We start from the raw sequence: 19,263 nt of genomic DNA, 5'->3' as shown, positions 1-19,263 counted from the left end.
GGATTTTACAAATGCTCAGATTGTACACGCTTCCAATGAGCAGAGGGAACAGGTGTTCGGCGTTTTCGGAAATATAAACAGGGGTCTGAAAAGGCCTATTTGTGTTTATTTCATTCTTCTCGCTCCCCTTGCCTTGTCTGGTAGCCATCGTTTTAGACTCCGAAATGCCCTATCGTACTAATCAGACATTTCGCAGGGCTCCACGTGATGCAAATCAATGGGACTGTTTATGAGCAACATCTCACTACTCAGTTCACGTCTTTGATAGTTATTGCAGCAATAATTTATTCTGAGATTGTTCAGTGTTGCAAATTTCCGCAGGGATTTAATGATAATACGATTTGGGTTGTTGTGGGTAGTGATCGGAAGTGACGGTGTGTTGGTGGAATAGGTTTTTCCGTAATTCATCTCAAATGTTGGGCGTGGGGAGACTGGCTGGTTGCTTACTAGTAGACAGGTGCATGATGCTGCATGACTCGTAGCCTGACTGCAGCTTTGGTCTACATGTTTCCCCCTCGCATGCTTACTCGCTTCTGGAAGGATCTTAGATTAAATTTCACCGTGGAAGATCGCATAATCACATGTTTTTACTGTCGATTACAAGGATTCAGAGACTGCTTTTTGAACTGTCCTTTATTTCATGTCATATGTCTGTTTCCATCGCTACCAACATCAATTGGGAGCTACTGAGTGTTGCTTACTCCCATGATGAAAATTGTCAACATGTATCGACATCTGATGCGAAATTTCAAACGAACACCCTTTTAATCTCGCTCACTGGGGAAGCGGAGATATTCATATACTCCTAGTTAGTCGTACTACTTGAAACATTCCGCCTAAGCGCCTCGGAAAACGTCAACATTTGGCGTAGCTTGCCCCCTCTCCATACCCTGGTAAAGAAGGGACAATTATTAGTGGCTTGAGCCTTTTTGCCCTGCTTCGCGAGAAGCTATTGGTGCAATATGGCTTGGAACCAGATGCTTGTGTAGCTTGAATCCATAGAAGCTTTACCAAGCCTGGGGAAGCACTAGGTTAAATAGATGAGAAGTTGCGTTGGCATGTCTTGTATAAAGGTCCGACATGAATTCCCCAAAGATTTGCAAAGACACGGCTGTTCCATTCTCATCCGCGGGAATAGATTCAGTGCTTCGGCCTTTCTATCTACTTCATATCAATTTTCAGCAATATATTGCTACCACAATGAAGTTTTCAGTCCTATCACTTAGCCTTATGGCCGTTTCTACTCTGGCAGCACCCTCTAGTTTTGTCAAGCGCCAAGCGTCTCTAGAGGATGTTGCAATAACTGGTTTTGCTACCACAAACGGAGGCACATCAGGAGGCAAAGGAGGCAAGGTCGTCAAAGTCGCCACTCTTGCTGACCTCGAAGCTGCTGTCAAGGGCGATGCGGCGGCTATTGTTGTCATCACCGGCCCCATCTCTGGAAATGGAGATAATGTCCACATTGGTAGCAACAAATCAGTCATTGGCAAGGACCCATCCGTTGTCCTCTCCGATTTCACACTCATAGCCAAGGGCGTCAAGAACGTTATCATCCGTAATGTTGTCGTTCGAAACGTTGTACATGGTGACGCTATTGCGATCCAGAAGGCCCAGAACGTCTGGATTGACCATGTCGAAGTGTCATCAGACAGGTCCCATGACAAGGATTACTACGACGGCTTAATCGACATCACACACGCAGCCGACTTTGTCACCGTCTCCAATAGTTATCTACACGACCACTGGAAGTGCTCGCTCGTGGGACACTCTGACAAAAACGCCGCTGAAGACAAGGGCCACCTCACGGTCACGTACAACAATAACTACTGGCGCAACATCAACTCGCGCGCCCCCTCTATCCGCTTTGGTACTGGCCACATCTACAACAACTATTTCGAGAACGTCAACGACGGCATCAACGTACGCCAAGGCGCACAGGTCCTTGTCCAAAACAATGTCTGGGTCAATCCCGTGAAGGCGCTGTACACTATCGACAATGGCTTCGCGGTCGCCTCTGGCAACGACTTTGGTAACAGCAGCAACACTGCACCCGTGGGTACGTTGACGAAGGCGCCTTATGCGGTCCCCCAGCTTCTTGATGCCAAGGATGTCAAGGCTGCTGTTGTTGGTATTGCTGGTGCGACACTCAAGTTTTGAGCATGTTTCGGCCTGTGATTGATGATTGAAGTGGGAATTCTCTTCAAATGTATATTTTGAGATTCGTCATTGTACCTGAGGACGCTGCGCTTCTAAATCAAATTCCTAGATTGAATTATATACAATTCGCTGCATTTTCACCCTACCTTCTATTTTTCTTCTTTTTGATGTGATGGCTTAAGTTGTAATGCGTGCAAATTTGCGCGAATGAGACTTTTTCTACGTCAGTTTCTCGAAAATGACGCTTGTCAAACATGTAACTACTGTAAGAGACAACGCGCAATACGCACTTGGACGCGGAGCTGTCAGAGAAGGAACGAAACTCTAGACAAGGAAGAAAAGCCAATCAGGTTAGATAGGGTATCGGAGCATAAGGATAGTGTGATCGAAAAAATAATTGTAGATGTAAATCCAACATCGAACATTGTGTCACAATGTCGGCACACCATGAATTGGAGAAATCTTGAATTACCAAAGGAACTCCAACTATTGAAAGCCATACTGCAAGTAGCATGAATCTGTTTGCAGACGCCGGAATGGAGTACTAAAGTGTGTCTCTGAATGTAGCATTTCATTGAGTACGTGTGAACTCAGGTTACAGACGCGAAGTCACCCACCTTGGTCCCATGGCAGGTATTTCTGAATAATGATGCTTCACACGCTTTTTTGACCCCACCATGATTCTGCTTCTTCAGCTTTCCACCTGTCGTACTCTCCTGCTGCGCGCTCAATGACTGCCTGTTCAGCAGCGGTCTGCCAAGTTTTGGCCAAATGACCATTCTTGAGATCTTCCTGAAACTTTGCGACATCGGTACGGAAGCAGTCATTTGCTAAAGTAAAAGCTGATGGTCGTGTGCCTTCCGTTTCGCCTGCGTTGATCTTGGTCAACAAACCTTGGTTTGTACTGTCCTGAGGTAACATGGCAATGAGAGTGCTTTGCTGTTCTGCACTAAGACATGACCAGGCTGAGCCTTCAAGAAGCATATGCTGTGTTGTGTCAGCTAGGTAAAGCTATGTAGGAGTAATTGGACTTGCGTATATATCTGCCTTGACCAAGCGGCTGGTGGAGTTTGTTGTGATGAAGACGGAGTCAAAAACCTTACTGGTACCCTTCTTGCTTGGGAGAGATTTGGCTGTTTTCTCCTCAAAGTCTTCAAAGCGCTCAGGGGCTTTGCGGTTTCTTGAAGGTTGCGACCTAGAGGGTGTTGGCGTAGTGGTTTTCTTGGGCGCAGACTTCTTGCGAGCAGGCTTCTTTATAGTTGCCTTGCTGTTTGGTGTCGCGCTTGCCTTGTTGTTAGTCCTTTTTGAATGTGGCGTACTGGCTGCAGATGCTAAATCATCATCCTCTCCACGAGCCCTCTTCGGACTTTGCCTCGCCGCGCAATTGGCACCTGTGTTGGAGGTTGGAGTGGTGGTTGGTTCGGGTGGAGGCGCCTGTGCATGTTGCGTCTGGGTTGAAGAGTCGGGAGAAGTCGTTTGAGAAGTGTGAGATGAAAAGATGGCTTCTATCTGTGACACTTCGGTTTCCATATCTGGTGTCTTGAGAGAAGATTTATTGGTTTCGTGGTGTGTTGAGCGCATTACGTTCACTGTATGTAAGACTGTAGTCGGCAGAGGGTGGTGTGAAGTAGTTGACTCTTTAGAAGGTGATCTAGAGTTACGTGTTAGGAATCGGCTAGATGGGGCATGAGAGACCATCCGAGACTATTGTCGTGTTGGGGAAGAAAGGACAATAACTATTCAGCAGTCGGCGTGAAGCGGAAATAGTTGGAAGGTTACAATCTTGGCAAATAGCGGAAGACGCGCAACATACCGCACGGGTAGCAACATTTTGTCCTGATAAATGCAAGGTAGTTACAGGTAGCAGAGATGAGTGGAAATCTAGTAGGCGAACGACGCATGGGATGGTGATAATAGTAGTGTCGGTCAATGTCAAGTGTCTGGATTGTGTTATGACGCTCCAATCGCAGAGAGAAGCAGATGAACGAACGACAGAACGACAGCTTTACCATTCAGGTTGGTTAGGGCATGGTGCTGAGAGTACATGGATGTTGTCGCATTCACATGCAGTGGCATGATATAGACATAGTAGGCATACTACTAGACATGGCGCTGGTGTGTCTGTGCGCTCTCCCGCACCCTTTCCGCATCGTCATGTTCCGCTGTCTGGCTTATACCAACGCCGACACGTAGCCTGAATTTGTATCTGCTACCTCCCCACCAAAACGCGCCTGTAGCATTTCTGATTGACTAAACGATACTGCACAGCACACAGCAAATAGCCCTGGCCTGACACCCGCACCGCCAACATGATTAAACACACGATGATATCCCGGCTGGATGGTTGGTGGCAGCATCAAGAATGAGCCGACATATACCGGAGTTCTGACCGATTTGCAGGCCTGATATTGACAGCCTCAGTCGATGACGAGCAGGTACTGTCCATTCTAAGACTGCGCGCGGCTTCCATAACCAAGGCTCATTATTCCCCAGACAGACGCCGAATTCAATGAGGTCAAGGGCAAGGTGAAGCTTGTCCAGCGTCGCCTGAACCGCAACTCGGAGCCACAAGCAAGCATAGAGAGCGGCAGCTACACATACCAGTAATGCCCGCCTTCTGCCTCCCTCTTCCTTCTCGCAAAAGGGGTAGAGCCGTCACGACTCACGCTGACGCCTTGTCACCAGCTACCTAATCGAAGGCGACCTCTGCTTCCTCTGCATATGCGACCGCTCCTACCCCCGCAAGCTTGCCTTCACCTACTTATCCGATCTCTCGCGCGAATTCACCACCACCTACCAGCCCCAGCAATATCTCTCGCCCACTTGCCGCCCGTATGCCTTCGTGGAATTCGACACGTTCATCCAGCGCACAAAGAAAACATACCAAGATTCAAGAGCAACACAAAACCTTGATAAGCTGAATGATGAGTTGAAGGATGTCACAAAGGTCATGACTAAGAATATTGAAGATCTGCTCTACCGCGGAGACAGCCTGGAGAGGATGGGCGATATTTCGAGTCGGCTGCGCGAAGACAGCAGAAAGTACAAGAAGGCGGCTGTGCGTATCAATTGGGAGCTACTGCTCAAGCAGGTGAGTTGTCGCGGCAAGCATGGTATACTGGCAAGCTGAAAGGCTAACCAATACACAGTATGGACCTGTTGGTGGACTTGCCTTCATCATTATTGTATTCATATGGTGGAGGTTCTTTTAGAACAGTGCATGCAGTGAGCGATACAGTACCACAAGATCCATGCCCAGAGTGGATGAACTGGGCACTCGGCGTTGGAGGCGTCCCACTGCACCAATTTCGGGTCATGACAAACATGCAATAATACCCAAATTCAACTTGATTGTATATATTCAAAAGAAATAGTTTTGTGATGTGATGAATGCTGTACGTGCTCCGACAAGCGCACAAACTCCGACGGACAACGGATATCGAGCTGTCATTGGCTGCGATGTTGTTCAAAACTGCCCTGGTGCCTGTCTCGCTAACCAGCTAGTCCCCATCAGTCCCCACACCACACACGATACCACATTTTCGATTTGCAACCTGTTCCATCAACCACTCTCGCACACAAAATCCACAAAGGACGCCCGTGGATACCCTCTGGTGCAAACTCGACAACATGGACAACGGCTTATACCAATATGGATGACGAATATTCCAATGGATGTACACCACCCTGCCTTACATCAATCTCCTGGTCATAGAACACAGTCAGGTTGAGAGATTGGTAATGAAGTCAGAACCTGGAAACAGAATCCTACGAGCTCCCACAAACCTACGCACGCCCATATCATCACCGTCAAGCATCACCAACATAGAGACACTGTCAGCTCACATGTCGAAGTCGGCTTTTGTCATATAAGTAGTTGTAGGGATTCTACTCTAGGACTCAGTACCAGTACTCGACAGTAGCATACCTCGACAGAGACCATGGTATCATGATGCATGTACTACAGGCTCCTGATATCGATTAGTTGAATAGGGGCAATGGCGTTCGGTTGGGTCAGTTTTTAAGAGACGGGATACTGCATGATCCTAAAGTTGGATGTCGACGGTCCGATTGCGAAGCCGTGAGCGCAAAGGAGGATACAAGCAAGGAAACACTCATAACTTTCTAGACAAGTAACTGCATAGTTGGCGGACAATTGCCGAAGCCAGACACCCGAAACAGATTTGCCTGTACAACAAGGGCCTCCTTACTCCCAACCACTAGGATCCAACCACGAGAGTTTCACAACCAATTGCACCAAAGCCGTCTTTTCTGACTACTCTCATACCACCCATGGCCATTTGAACGGGAGCTTTGGAAGTCCAGGATTCAGGCATAATTCTTGGACGGCGTTGCAACTTGAGTGCCTCGGGAGTATGGCCCTGTATAGCCAGACGGAAAGAGACTGGATTACGTGAGGATACCCGGCACGTTGGCAGCACTAACTAAGCAGCGCTAGTACCGGCACACGTTGATTGGTGTTTGAAGAAAATATCCTAGCGAAGTTAGTACGATGTTGAGCACGTACGCGCGTGCTCAGTCGTTACCATGCGAGTTGAATGGACACGTAGGCCTGCTACAGCAGCGAGTCCTGGCTAGCCACGTCCCGTGCAGCGCCTAACTCTAATTATCTTCAGAGGAAGGATCCACAGGCCTGCACAAGCTTACGGATGCCTGATATCCAAGACTAGGCCCCCTTCACGTTGACCACCGATTCAGCGACACCGACACGTTCCGATTGACGATTTGATTCCTCAGTGTCATTTCCCCTACCGAATCGTAGCATCGATATTTGGCCGAACACATCCACCCCCGGCTCGAACGGTTTCCAACGTTCCCCCACCCCCACGTCGAGTATGACTAAGCCTCATATCGTGCTGGTCCCTGGGTCGGTACACACTCCAGCATGCATGGTCCCATTGATGGAGAAGCTGCACGCCCTGGGTTACACAATGCATTGCCAGCAAATGGCATCGGTCGGCAATCCCAGCCCGCCTAGCGACCTCAGTGAAGACATTAGGGTTCTTCGGCGCACAGTGGAAGAAGCCATTGGACAAGGCAACGATGTCATTGTTGCCCCTCATAGTTGGGGCGGCGTGGTAACAGGCACTGGGCTCAAGGACCTGAGCAAGGGAGAGCGCGAGGCCCAAGGGCTCAAAGGCGGCGTCATCAGAATAGCGTTCATGACGAGTTTTGTCCTGCCTGAGGGTGTCAGTCTCATGCAAAGGACGCACAACATTCCTTCGCCCACCTTTGTTCCCACTGGTCCAAATCTCACCTGCACAACACCCGAGCTTTTTTACAACGATCTCTCCGACGAGGAGCAGAAGCATTGGTCTGCGGGTCTGAGGTCCCAGGGCATCGCTTCATTCACCACACCGACGACGTATGCGGCATGGAAACATATTCCGAGTAGCTATCTGCTTTGCCAGGACGATTTGGCGCTACCCCCGGCTGTGCAGGAGGAGATGGTCAAGGCGGCGGAAGAGGCGGGCGCAATTATGCATGTTACGAGGATTAAGAGTGGGCATAGTCCTTTTTTAAGCAGAGTGGATGAGACGGCCGAGTGGATTCAGCGTGTTGCGGGAGAGACGCTGGCGTAGTGCCACGAGGAAAACAAGTACGTGGACGGCACAAAGAGAAGAAGTGGAAAGACACGAAGTCGAGTGGTGAAGAGTCTGAATCAGCTTGTCGGCCTATAGCGAGGTGTGGTGCGTACAACGAGTGCAGTACTGGGGATGGAATTGATGCGAAAAATACAGTAGGGCAATTGAATAAAGAACATGTACTTTTCTGCCCACTTTGAGCACTGAACTACTGGTATTCGGGTTGAAGATTACAACATATGCAAACAAGAGTTTGGGCCATGAGAAGAGTATCCAATGTGATAACTAGAGAACAGGGTGAGACAGGTATCAAATCTCAACTCACGGCAGATCAGTCAATCGCTCAATGACTGGGAACCTCGCCTTTGACGCATCAGACAGCGGCGCATTACCCGGACGGTCGACAACAACAGCGTAGACGTTGGCCTCGATTGCCGCTTCAGCCTCTGTTGCAGAAGAAACGTGTTAGTACCATAGCCGGTGGTTACTTGTGGTATGAAACTAAAACATGCGACAGCAATGCAAGTGGGGGGGGGATCGCGTGACGGATAAGGTATATGAGGACTCTTTTTCTGTAGTCCATGTGGGCAAATAAAATGGCAGTGGGACATTGAGGGACATTTGTATGTCGCATGACGGAGCATGTACCATACGTGTAGATACACATGTGGGTACTTGTAGTCAGGGTCGGTGCGTAATGGTGTGATGATCGACCGACGAATCGGGCAATGGAAGGGATGAGGAGGGGTATTACAGTGGGTGTGTGCAATCGGCAAAGATGGTGGGTAGTGTGTTGTTTCAGGACAAGTGGAGAAGGCCAACATACCTTTTACGTTGTCTGTCAAAAACACAACCTTGGATGGAGGCTTTCCTAGCTCAGAGCATATCTTATCGTAAGAAGCTTTGTTCATCTTGGGGCCAGCGTTGACGGTATCGTAGTGGGCGGAGAACAGAGGCTTGATGTCTCTCGTCTCGGATCCATCTTTGACGTAGGAAAAGAACTGGAGCTGTGCCTGCACGCTGCCGGACGAGAAGATGGCCAGGGTTTTGCCAGCAGCTTTCCAAGCTTCTAGCGTGGGGACCACATCGTCAAACAGTGGGGTCTTGAGATGACCGTTGCGGAAGCCAGTGGTCCAAAGATGTCCTGCGCAAGAGAGAAGAGTCAGTTTGAGTGGAGCATGCCAGCAGTGCTATCAAAGACAAAGTGCATGTGCTACGATAGTGCGCCAGCAGGGTGCAAAGTGACGAGATGGGAGGGAAGCGTTGCGTTGCGCTGCAGGAGGCCGAGCTGAAAGCGGCGTCGAGCTGACGAAAGAGGGTTTGGACGATTGGTGGGTGGCTGGAGTAGGATGGCGACTATCGCGATAATGCAGCCGGTGGTGAGTGGCCGATCGAATCAAGAGATGAAGTCGGCGGGACTAGTGTGTTTAGAACTGCGCGGTGTCGGCGCTTGGTGGCGATGATCCAGCGAGGGTCCTGGCACGAGGCGGCGGGCAAGAGATGGGACTAGGGTTGCCGACGAGGTTGAAACGGATTCATTTGTAACCCACCTTGTAGTTGCTTCAAATACACTGCTTTAATGTCGTGCCGTGTCAGGTCTTGTACGTGGGCGAGTAGAGCATCGGGGCTCTGCTTGGTGTCGTCTGGAAAGGCGGCGATGAGGGATTGGAAGTTGGGATCAGCCCATGAATGGCGTGCCAGTCTTGTGAGACTGTCAAGTGCATACGGGTACTGCGGCTATTGTGAGCACACACACACAGCGCAACGAGGAGGAGGCCCCACCACCACTGCCATCTCGCGTGACAGATGGCGGAAACGGGTGGCGGGATGGCCATGGCTGGAGGAGGCAGGCAGAGAGCACGACAGCGTCTAGAACGAAGAGGGCAGAGATGGACGGGAGGCTACATGGCCGACGAATGGCCTGGCGACGACGTCGAGGCCCCGCCCAGCGTCATTGTGGACATATTTGGCGATGTTGCCCCGGCAGTGGTCGTTGCGCTGCCGAATGCGGGGAAGCAACGACATGGGAGGCCAAGGACAGAAGAATTTAGGCTTACCATGACATCTTTGACAAATGAGATGCTCGAGATGGTGCCCTCTGCGTGCCCATGTCAGTACATGTGCGCATTTACAATACTACTAGTATGTGCTTGTGTGACTAGCAACGACGACGGCTATGGCTGAGGCAAAACATGGCGTGTGTGTGTTGTAGGTGAATGTACATGTGTAGTCATGCACCGACAGCGACTTCAAGACAGCTCTGCGACATACCGATATCAAGCAACACAACCTCTGCTTGGCTCCAACGCGCCCGATCGAGCGATGCGGCACACATGCTGCTGGATGTCTGACGGCGTTGTTGTTCTTGCTGCTGCTGCTGCTGCTGCTGCTGCTGCTGCCGCTGTCGTCGTTGTCCTTGTCGTTGATGTGGTTGTTGTTGTTGTTGTTATTGTTGTCAACGGTAGGGCGGTGAATGGCGGTGAAGCGACAGAGTGTGCCGTGTAGCGCCTCAACTGTGAGGATGGACGGGTGGTGTCGTGTGGCTGTCCTGGCAGCTGACTGGTGCGAGTGGTAAGACAAGCAACATCAAAACATATAGCGGTCAGGCTGGAAACCTGATATTGTTCAACAAGAGAGATGAAAATTTTTCTTCTGCACATGGATTGGAGCCGGAAGCGGCTTGACAGCCGTGAAGCTGTCGTCGAGGGGAAAATTTTGCAATAGTCAGGAGTCATCCATGGCGCGATGACAGCTGTCAGGGTGGCTCTGTGCCCGGCTGTGTTCCATGGAACCATTGTTGTGAGGCTGACATTGGGTTGAGGCTCTCACCGACGTTGTTGTCTGGTGGCCTGGCCCATTGCCGTATGTCTCGACTTGTCGACGCATATGGGGCGTGAATGCCGTGAGATGGACGGGAGTACCTGGCTAGCATGTGGCCGCCTTGATGCTCGATGTCGTCGATGGGCAGACGGCTTGGAGAGCGACCCACATCAAAGTCGCCGTGTCGCGGGCAGCACATGGGCGCCGCTAGCAGCAAAATGTTGCAAGCCCTATAGGTTGGCCATGGCCGTGCGCTGTCTGCAATTGTGGTCGCTGGCCTATGTGGATTGAGAGTACTCCTACCCTACTACATGTGTAAAGTAGGCGTACACCGCCACGGGGTTGCCCTGGGACGGGTACAACAAGTGGGGACGAGGAAATGTCCTGTTTGCATGCAACCTGCAGTAGTAGCCTATCCAAGACACTGGCTGGGTGGCTCGCTGCTGCCATTTGCTGCAGTCTACTGCAACCTAGTGCCAGCCTACTGCGCGTCTTATTGACCAAGTTGGTGTAGAGCAGGATAGGGTGGTGTGAAGCGTGCACCACGGGTCCCAGCTCGGCAGTACTCTGATGGCGATGGGGCAATGGACAGCACGACGACAACGACGACGACGATGGCATGCATGTAGTGTAGCATGTACGTAAGTACATAGTTACTTACATGCTCACTTACTCACGTGTAGTAGGCACATGGAGTAAGAAGCGGCTTGTGCTCTGGTTCGCGCATCGGGCCCCATGTGCGACGTAGATCGCGTCTGTGTTTCAGGGCGCTGACATGGCATTATGCCATTGCGACGATAATCACTCAACCGGCTCACGCTGACTGCAAGGCCGTGAGGCCGCAAGGCACAAAAGGGCTCGCAGTCGCATAAGCTTTCCCCGGATTCCTATATTTTGCCGCTACCCACCGACCTTGGCGCCGACGGGTCGATGGAGCACAAGCAGCAGGGCGTTGGCCAATGGCAGGCCGCGAGCGCCGACTGCCGAAACACTTGTCATGCTGGATTTGGGCGGAGGGGGTGGTGGCGAGAAGCCCCTGGATGGCAGTGGGTTGCATGGCGGGCAACCGCTCCATGCTCACACGACATGGCATGCGGCTCAGTACAGCGGCGAGACGAGGTGGCAAGCATCACGAAACCACAGATAACGGCCGTGTTGGAGCAGGCTGTCGAGTGGTCGAGGGCAGCAGACAGGCTGCAGGCAGCACCAATCAAAGGCCAGGTGGCCGCTTGGGAGCGCAATGCACCCGACCCAGATCAGCATCGGCCTGCGAGACGGCGCTTGGGGGGGGGGGCTAAGCCTGCATTGGCACACGACAGCTGGTGGTCTGGATTGTGCGCCCTCTGCGTGCGTGTGTGTGTGTGTGTGTGTGTGTGTGTGGGTGAGGGAGCGACGAGTGTCTGCTCCATATTGTACTAGCATACTACTGGTATGTGAGTAGAGTACGTGGACGAGTCTGAGTGTACAGGCAGCCGACAGCCACGGCCAATGTTTCAGACGTCTTTGTCCGTCCCACCGTCATCACCGCAGCGGGACCCGTCCGGCCAGACGTGCAGCGTGCACCTGCAATGGGGGCAGAGGCACGACGAGCACGCACACGGGGGGGGGCTCCACTGATGAGAGCCATGATGCAGCACCAGCAAGGACTGCCGTGTGAGACGGGCCTGGCGACAAGATGAGCCCCCGGAGCAGAGAGCGGACAGCGGACAGCGGACAGCGAACAGCGAGCGCGCCCTCTGGCTCGTCCGACGCTGCCGTGACGAGCGTCGAAAGAGACCGAAGGCCATAGAAAGTTGGCAGCCCAGAGTTGGCAGTCCAGTGGCGGTTCCGACGGGGGGCGTGGCCACGCTGCTTTAGCACCTGGTGATGCAAGCCACGTAGCTCGCAGCGGCGCCCTAGTCTCCTAATCCTCTACCCCGGCTAGCCTCGACGCCGCCCTGCTGCAAGCGGGCCCCCCCCCCCCAAAGAGCTGCGCCTGCTCCTGGCGCTGCCCTCTAATAGCCAGGATGCCCGTCCGCCATCCGCTTCCTCACCTCACCACCGTCTCCCGATGCCTCCATAACACGTACCCATCTCTGCTCTCGTCGTTGTTCGCAAGCTCTAGCGTTGCTCCTCTCCACCACCATCATCTCCTCCTCCGCCCCCTCCCGCTCCCGCCTCACCTATCGCTGCTGCCCTTAATAATACTCGCCTTTCGCTCGCTCCTTCCGCAACCGCTGTGCAGCTTACCCATACGTCAACACCGCCAACAACAACGTCTGCCACCCCCTACCTCGCCTTGGCCCACAGCCTCCCTCTGCCACAATCGCCCTGCTATTCTGCTCTGCTCCTTTGCACTCGACCACCTAGTCGCCATCGCCATCGCCGGGCCTTTGTTTTGATGTGACAGAGAGAGCGAGCTGCAGGCCATCCCAACACCCGTCAGACAGCCAGCTAGCCAAACACCCCCAACCCCTCTCTTGCCTCACCACTACTCAGGCCCACGACCTGCGTCGCTCCAAGCTTCATCGAGCAGACAATCCACATCCTCCCTCTCAACTTGTCGCCAGCTAGCCTCATCAAACCCCCTCTTTATCCGACACCCGCTAGCTCTCCTTACGTGGGCCCGTGCACCTGACTCACGCTGCCAACCGCGTCATCAGACAACAACCTTCTGTCTGCCTACCGACGATCCTCCCTCCACGCGTTACGACTCTTCATCTCTCTATCTCTCTCTCTCACTCTTCCTTCCTCTCTTACGCAGCGATCCCTCTTCCTGTTTGGACGTCAACTACTCCATCTCATCACCTGCCGCTCCCTCCGATAGCTCGTTGACTCGAGTCATCCATACGCAGTTAATACCGGCAAATGAGAACCACACTCTCTTGAACCTTTCCTTGTCTTTTCCGTCGACGGACACCACCTGTGCATATCACCGACGACTTTTGCTTTTTAGTTCCACCCAAACGGCCTCGCTGTTACCTTACGACATCTCTCCTCGGCAACTTTTTCGTCTCTTTCCGACTCCGCTACAACTATATTATCGCTATCTTCGAAATTTCACAGTCACCTAAAAGTCTGATAGAGCATCGCTTTTGGGCTGACGGCTGTTGACCCATTGTTTGCTTTTGATATCGAGCTTTACCTTTCCGTTTCCTTCCTTCTTTGTTTGGCGGCTTCCACATCCACCTGCACTGTCGCAGCCATCGGGCAGACCTCTCTGAGTTTTCCCTTAGGCCCTTTCCCCTCCAGTTCTACACTCCCAAACACCCCTCATGGATTGTATGCGCGATCATCTTCACGAAGGCGTTGTACTCAATGGACGGTATGAAACAATCTCCCCTCTTAACAATGGCTCCTTTGGCATGGTCTTCCAGGCCAAGGATCTTGTAACTGGCGACCATGTTGCTGTCAAGGTCATTACCAAGAGTTCGGCCGCCATCAACTGCCCTTCCGCCTTTGCAGTCGATGAGCGCTCCGAAGAGCTTGGTGTTCACCTGCGCCTTGGTGATCACTCCAATGTTGTCAACCTGCTCCAGTCTTTTGAGACCCAGAACCACATCTACCTTGTTCTTGAGTTCTGTTCCAATGGTGACTTGTACGAAGCCATTCGCAATGGCAAGGGCCCTCTCGAGACTGAGCATGTGCGTGACTTCATGATGCAGCTTGTCGATGCTGTCGAGTTCATCCACTCAAAGGGAATCTACCACCGCGACATCAAGCCTGAGAACATTTTCCTTACCCAGGATGGCTCCATGAAGCTTGGCGACTTTGGTCTCGCCACTTCTGATCCCTGGTCTTACGAGATTGCTGTCGGCAGCGACCGCTACATGGCTCCTGAGCAGTACGACCCCTCCAACACTGGTTACTCGACTGCAAAGGCCGACATCTGGGCCATTGGCATCGTCCTCCTCAATATCTTGTTCCAGCGCAACCCTTTTGCCGTACCGTCTTCCTCAGACCCCCTCTACGCCGACTTTGCACTTGACCGCCAAAGTCTCTTCGATGTCTTCCCCAACATGTCGCAAGATGCCTTTGAGGTCATTAGGCAGTGTCTGGCCATTGACCCTGAGAAGCGCGACCTCGGTGCTGTCAAGGATGCGTTGGAGCGCGTCATCAGCTTCACTATTGATGACGAGAGCCTCGATGACTTCTGCACTGAGGAGCGTGATGTTGTTGCTGTCGGCGCTAACCGCGAGCCTCTGCGAACACCATCCATTTCAACGCCACAACTTGACAATGGTGGTTCGTTTCCCTGGGCCAAGGCTCTTGCCATGTCTCCACCTCAACAGTTCCGCCAGCTCTCGGCAATTCCCGACAACGAGATCTATGAGGATGATATGTTCTCAGGACCTCCCTACGACGTCAAGCCAGACAGTGCCTCTGCTGCATCCTTTGTGGATTCTGGCCTGGGTTTGTCCTTCAAGTCGACCGATGGCGCAAAACCCGAGCCTCTGAATTTCACTCGATCTCGACCTATGCCCATCTCTGGCTCGCTTCCTACCAAGCCTTACAACAGTATGTCTTCTGTCTTTGGCAAGAAGCGTGATGTCATCTCCAAGAGCTGGAGCGATCTTTGGGAAGAAGAGGATGACGACGCCCAGTTCCTTGCTGAGCTTGAAAACAACTGCCATTCCTTTGGTGCTGAGAAGCCCAAGCCCGTTGTTTCCGAAGCTGGCTCTGGCGTGTCGACTCCCCGTGGCGGCTTGTCCGAGATGAAGAACCCCATCTCCATCCACAACAGCAGGAGCCCCACGCCCAAGAACCACCGCACTGCTGTAGACCACGTCAGCGCGGCCACCGGATTCGTCTTTGAGGAGCATCGTTTGTCTGCGGCTACCCGCAATACTCCACCAAAGCGCTCAGTTGCCGACAAGTGGGCTGCTCTTGGCGATCGCCGTCGTAGTCCCGCTGTGCAGGCCCAACAAACTCCATCCAAGCCTATCAAGTCGCCCAAACAAGCTCAACCCATTCCGAACTCCGCCAGGAAGCGGAGTCGCACTGGGGCTGGACGACGACCAATCCACTGGGGTTCCAGCCATAACGAGAACAACAACCATGGCTCCTGGGAACAGAAAGTGGACAACTGGTACAAGAGCAAAGATTGGCGCTCCCATGCCGATCATGCCCAGGCCCACGATGACCTGGGCGACCTTGAGTGGGTGTGGTAAGGCACTTTAACCTTCCACTTGTAGTCTTGACAACTTTTCATTTCCTTATTTCCTATACTTTTTTTTTTCACGGAATACGTTATTCCTGGGGAAGCAAGAGTTCTACGATGCTCAACCTCAACCACCTTTTCAAATTGTAGCCTACTAGAGATACCACTTTCCTATCTCTCTCCTCTTTACCTTTTCACTTGTACACTCTCAACTTCACCTGCAACACCTCAACGACTCGATCGTTTTTCCACTCTTCAACATTGTCGCTTGGTATCTCTCTTTTGTTACTTTACTGGTATGGTTAGGCTAGCTTCTGGGACTCTTGCACTGGAGGCTTTTTTTTTCTTGTTGGACGGACGAAAGAAACTGTTTCGGTGAAGAACTTCACCAAACTGCAAATGGTGATATATGACAGGAAGCAAGCGGCATCTGGCATGGAGTTCTATATTTGGGTTTCTTTTTTTTTGCTGGCATCAGAGGGATATCTCTTTACTCCCCTCACAATTCGCTTCTTAGGGATGATTAGTTAGTCAAGACTCGTATCCGACGGAGATCCAAGTCGCATTGCACTTTCGTCGTCGCACACCAAACACCAACCAGACGACCGGTGCCATGCGTAGGATCCGGGATTTACCCACTCAACCAATTCGCAACTTCTGCTTCTTCTTAATGTGATGAAACCATCCAAATAGCCCGTATTACTATCCATAGCTTTTTTTAATATCTTGTATATATATGCGAGTTTCTGCTGTTGAGCTGTTTTTGGCTTTTGTTTTTTCTTCTTATACAAACTGTCTTAATAACTATCTGTAGATTGAATAGATTTCTAAATTCTCTTTCGCACATGCATGTATTTGGACCCCATGCCAATGGAATGTGCATGCCTGCTACCTGGTGCGATGGTGTATGCAAACCCTCTTTCATTGATGTCTCTTTGATGATTTTCATCATCTTGTACCTCTCTTGTCTTCCGAATCTGAGCAGTGGAAGCCAAAAGGTCTGGCCCATGTCCATCTCTCTCGATTGATAGACACGAGGATCTTTGGAGAAGAAATATAGACGTATTGATTCCTTGTTATGTACATATACATATATTGGTTTAAAGAGGGTATCACTAAGTAAAAGAAAAGAAGACTAGTCAAGTGCTAGCCTGAATGAAGAAAAACAAGATATAAGCGTGTCGCTCACAATAATGGCGCAATAGCGGCTATCCTGCTTGGGGCACACTGGGTGTGGTTGGACTAGCCAGTCCAGCCTGGCTCTTCCGCCTATCCTTCTTCTTCTTCGATCCAGGCGCTACACTGCTCTTCCTACTATGGCCTTCCATCGCCCCGGGAGTTGCCACTGCTTTTGGTGTAGCCACTACAGAGGGCGCTACACTTGGCGTCGCGGTGTCGATTTTCAAGTCGGTAGGAGCTGCTGGCGCGGGCTGTACTGCTTGGATCGCCTGTTGCTCCTGTGCCTTGTTCCTGGCAGTGACGGCTGTTTTGGTGCCTTCAAAGACAAAGGCGCCGGGTTCGCCCTTGAGCGGATTTTCATCCATGTACTCGTCGCCATACGCGTTTGTGAGATTGAGCGAGTGCATGAAGAGCGCGTCAGAGAAGTCAGTGGCTGAAGCAGCTGAATCTGTGGCCTGTGTGGCTACACCTGGGCCTTGTGACTGCGAGCCTGGGGCGTCTGCATCTGTCGGGGCTAGCGTTGGACTGCCGACTCGGCTCGCTATAGTCGTTGCCTTTGCAGTTTCGTACGAAGGGGGGAAGTACGAGTAGCCGGTTGCAGGTGTCCAATGCGTCATATTCTTGGAAAGCTCGGCCATCTGGTGCATGCGCGTCGAAACAGTAAGCTGCGAGACATGTCAGGCATCTGCTCTGCACAAGCGTCTTCCGTTGAACCTTACCATTCTGCTCTGCACGATATCCAGCAAGCTCGGTGCCATGAGCATCTTGGTCCCATGGGTATACCAATTGCCCTCAACAAAGTTTTCGATGCGTTCTTTGTCATTCTCCGTGACGCGTACCTTGTGTTGGCGTTGCAGAAGCCATGGATGGCCTTCGCCCTGGCCTTCGCCCGCAATGACGTACTGGGTTCCTTCGGGCTGGTCGTCAAGTCTCTGTTGCCACAACTTTGGATCATTCATGATCTTCTCCGCAACAGCCGGGTCATTTTGGCGCAGGTTGAGATAAACATCGATGTTGATGCATTCAGAGTCGAACCAGGGTGACGAGGTAAAGTACCAGAAGAGGTTGTTTCCTGCATGTAGGTCGGGGGTGGGTAAGCCGCCGATGAGCTGAGGCTGGTCAAATTCCTGCTCATCTGGGGGTGGGAGTGGCGGTGGCATTCTGGCGACGATGTATGAGGGTGACTGCAGCAGACTAAGTGTGGATTGTTTATGCACTTCCTTGAAGCTGGACCGCGGTCGCGCGTGGGGAAGCGCGCAGGAGCTCGGGCCTCTCACTTCCGTGTTGCCCGCAACTTTCACAATCTAATCCTCACGTCCATCTTCAACCCTGTTCAGCCCTATAATTCACTATGGATCTTGTTCAAACTGTACGCAAAGAAGGCAGCCGGTAAGACTTGCAGTCTCACATCTCAGGTGTATCTAGCTAACCATGGCTCAGTGGTGGCCGCGGTGATTTCAAATGGGAGGATGTCAAGAACGATGCGCAACGTGAAAACTATCTTGGTCACTCGGTCATGGCGCCTGTTGGGCGTTGGCAACAAGGCCGCGACCTTGGTTGGTATGCGAAAGGCGACGCTGAATCCAAAGAGGCCGAAGCATCGCGTATCAAGGAAGAGAAGCGGAAACTGAAGGAGGCAGAGGAAGACGCGATGCTTGCTGCCATGGGCCTCCCAGTGCCAGTGCGAAACAACGCAAACCTGACGCCGTTAGGTGAAAAGGCTCACGAGGCTGATGTTAAGGATAAAATAGAGGAGAAGGCCCAGGAGGGCGAGGATGAGGACCGAGCGAAGAGGAGGGAGAAGAAGGAGCGTTCCAGGAGGCACAGGGACGACGACGGAGAGCGGAGGAGACGTCATCGGACACGAAGCCGTTCACGAGACCGAGAGCGACGCCACAGACACCGAGACCGTTCACGCTCGCGCGAGCGCGACAGGCGTAGAGATGATGACCGAGATGACCGACGTAGGCATCGATCAAGGAGCCGTGAGCATAAGCGACGAGAAGACCGTCCAGAACGTAGGCGCGAACGCGATACAGATGGCAAACGATCAAGATCGCGCTCGAGGGATCGCAAACGTCACAGAGAGACTCGAAGCAAGTCTCCATACGATAGAAATGAGAGGCGGCGTGGTTGAAATATCTATCTCACGTGGGCAAACTTAACCACGGAATTATTTGCCAACTGCTTATTTTCGTAGATAACATTATTTCCGAGATTGCAACTTTTTAGCAATGTCAGACTACACGCAATTTCTGGTAGGAATTACATACTTTTCAATCCTGTGAAAAACACAGCTCTTCCCACATGTGCTGCATACTGGTTAATTGTTTAGTGGTCAACCCGCACCGCGCGACCTCA

General features: G+C 51.9%; 8 protein-coding genes across 8 annotated transcripts; 5 read left to right on the top strand and 3 right to left on the bottom strand.

Moving 5' to 3' along the window:
• Positions 1-1,200: 1,200 nt before the first annotated feature.
• COCSADRAFT_164043 (polysaccharide lyase family 1 protein) lies at positions 1,201-2,157 on the top strand (the record flags this gene model as incomplete). Its single annotated transcript, XM_007705979.1, has 1 exon — positions 1,201-2,157. The coding sequence occupies one exon, from the start codon at positions 1,201-1,203 to the stop codon at positions 2,155-2,157; it is 957 nt and encodes a 318-aa protein (XP_007704169.1).
• A 479-nt stretch (positions 2,158-2,636) lies between these two features.
• On the bottom strand, positions 2,637-4,214 carry COCSADRAFT_125901 (uncharacterized protein). The gene is made up of 3 exons (XM_007705978.1): positions 3,971-4,214; positions 3,193-3,808; positions 2,637-3,144 (listed from the first exon to the last, which is right to left on the bottom strand). The coding sequence occupies exons 1-3, from the start codon at positions 3,985-3,987 to the stop codon at positions 2,812-2,814; spliced, it is 966 nt and encodes a 321-aa protein (XP_007704168.1). The 5' UTR covers positions 3,988-4,214; the 3' UTR covers positions 2,637-2,811.
• A 121-nt stretch (positions 4,215-4,335) lies between these two features.
• On the top strand, positions 4,336-5,532 carry COCSADRAFT_40344 (uncharacterized protein). Its single transcript, XM_007705858.1, has 5 exons — positions 4,336-4,500; positions 4,558-4,592; positions 4,651-4,760; positions 4,843-5,248; positions 5,307-5,532. The coding sequence occupies exons 1-5, from the start codon at positions 4,467-4,469 to the stop codon at positions 5,367-5,369; spliced, it is 648 nt and encodes a 215-aa protein (XP_007704048.1). The 5' UTR covers positions 4,336-4,466; the 3' UTR covers positions 5,370-5,532.
• A 1,481-nt stretch (positions 5,533-7,013) lies between these two features.
• COCSADRAFT_99517 (uncharacterized protein) lies at positions 7,014-7,760 on the top strand (the record flags this gene model as incomplete). Its single annotated transcript, XM_007705977.1, has 1 exon — positions 7,014-7,760. One exon carries the CDS (start codon positions 7,014-7,016, stop codon positions 7,758-7,760), a length of 747 nt encoding a protein of 248 aa, XP_007704167.1.
• Positions 7,761-8,084: 324 nt separating this feature from the next.
• On the bottom strand, positions 8,085-10,098 carry COCSADRAFT_100271 (uncharacterized protein; the record flags this gene model as incomplete). The annotated part of the gene is made up of 4 exons (XM_007705976.1): positions 8,085-8,209; positions 8,590-8,907; positions 9,314-9,465; positions 10,031-10,098. The coding sequence occupies 4 exons, from the start codon at positions 10,096-10,098 to the stop codon at positions 8,085-8,087; spliced, it is 663 nt and encodes a 220-aa protein (XP_007704166.1).
• Positions 10,099-13,400: 3,302 nt separating this feature from the next.
• On the top strand, positions 13,401-16,087 carry COCSADRAFT_246164 (uncharacterized protein). Its single transcript, XM_007705975.1, has one exon. It carries the CDS (start codon positions 13,838-13,840, stop codon positions 15,731-15,733), a length of 1,896 nt encoding a protein of 631 aa, XP_007704165.1. The 5' UTR covers positions 13,401-13,837; the 3' UTR covers positions 15,734-16,087.
• A 693-nt stretch (positions 16,088-16,780) lies between these two features.
• COCSADRAFT_40337 (uncharacterized protein) lies at positions 16,781-18,097 on the bottom strand. Its single transcript, XM_007705857.1, has 2 exons — positions 17,622-18,097; positions 16,781-17,567 (listed from the first exon to the last, which is right to left on the bottom strand). Exons 1-2 carry the CDS (start codon positions 18,060-18,062, stop codon positions 16,932-16,934), a joined length of 1,077 nt encoding a protein of 358 aa, XP_007704047.1. The 5' UTR covers positions 18,063-18,097; the 3' UTR covers positions 16,781-16,931.
• A 129-nt stretch (positions 18,098-18,226) lies between these two features.
• Positions 18,227-19,146, top strand: COCSADRAFT_125889 (uncharacterized protein). The gene is made up of 2 exons (XM_007705974.1): positions 18,227-18,291; positions 18,343-19,146. Exons 1-2 carry the CDS (start codon positions 18,254-18,256, stop codon positions 19,037-19,039), a joined length of 735 nt encoding a protein of 244 aa, XP_007704164.1. The 5' UTR covers positions 18,227-18,253; the 3' UTR covers positions 19,040-19,146.
• The last annotated feature ends 117 nt before the right edge of the window (positions 19,147-19,263 follow it).

The sequence above is a fragment of the Bipolaris sorokiniana genome, assembly GCF_000338995.1.
Source record: "Bipolaris sorokiniana ND90Pr unplaced genomic scaffold COCSAscaffold_15, whole genome shotgun sequence".
Lineage (NCBI taxonomy): Eukaryota > Fungi > Ascomycota > Dothideomycetes > Pleosporales > Pleosporaceae > Bipolaris > Bipolaris sorokiniana.
Note: the sequence above shows the minus strand (reverse complement) of the source record. Positions and strands in the feature narration are given on the sequence as shown.

Excerpts from the sequence above, each read along its gene's own strand:
- COCSADRAFT_246164 (XM_007705975.1), top strand. The coding sequence starts at position 13,838 with ATGGATTGTATGCGCGATCATCTTCACGAAGGCGTTGTACTCAATGGA.
- COCSADRAFT_125889 (XM_007705974.1), top strand. The coding sequence starts at position 18,254 with ATGGATCTTGTTCAAACTGTACGCAAAGAAGGCAGCCG. Across the intron at positions 18,292-18,342 it reads GTACGCAAAGAAGGCAGCCG|TGGTGGCCGCGGTGATTTCA; the intron begins GTAAGACTTGCA and ends ACCATGGCTCAG.
- COCSADRAFT_125901 (XM_007705978.1), bottom strand. Across the intron at positions 3,145-3,192 it reads TGGTCAAGGCAGATATATAC|CATATGCTTCTTGAAGGCTC; the intron begins GCAAGTCCAATT and ends GACACAACACAG.
- COCSADRAFT_40337 (XM_007705857.1), bottom strand. The coding sequence starts at position 18,062 with ATGCCACCGCCACTCCCACCCCCAGATGAGCAGGAATTTGACCAGCCT. Across the intron at positions 17,568-17,621 it reads ATATCGTGCAGAGCAGAATG|CTTACTGTTTCGACGCGCAT; the intron begins GTAAGGTTCAAC and ends CATGTCTCGCAG.
- COCSADRAFT_40344 (XM_007705858.1), top strand. The coding sequence starts at position 4,467 with ATGATTAAACACACGATGATATCCCGGCTGGATG. Across the intron at positions 4,761-4,842 it reads AGCGGCAGCTACACATACCA|CTACCTAATCGAAGGCGACC; the intron begins GTAATGCCCGCC and ends CCTTGTCACCAG. Across the intron at positions 5,249-5,306 it reads GGGAGCTACTGCTCAAGCAG|TATGGACCTGTTGGTGGACT; the intron begins GTGAGTTGTCGC and ends ACCAATACACAG.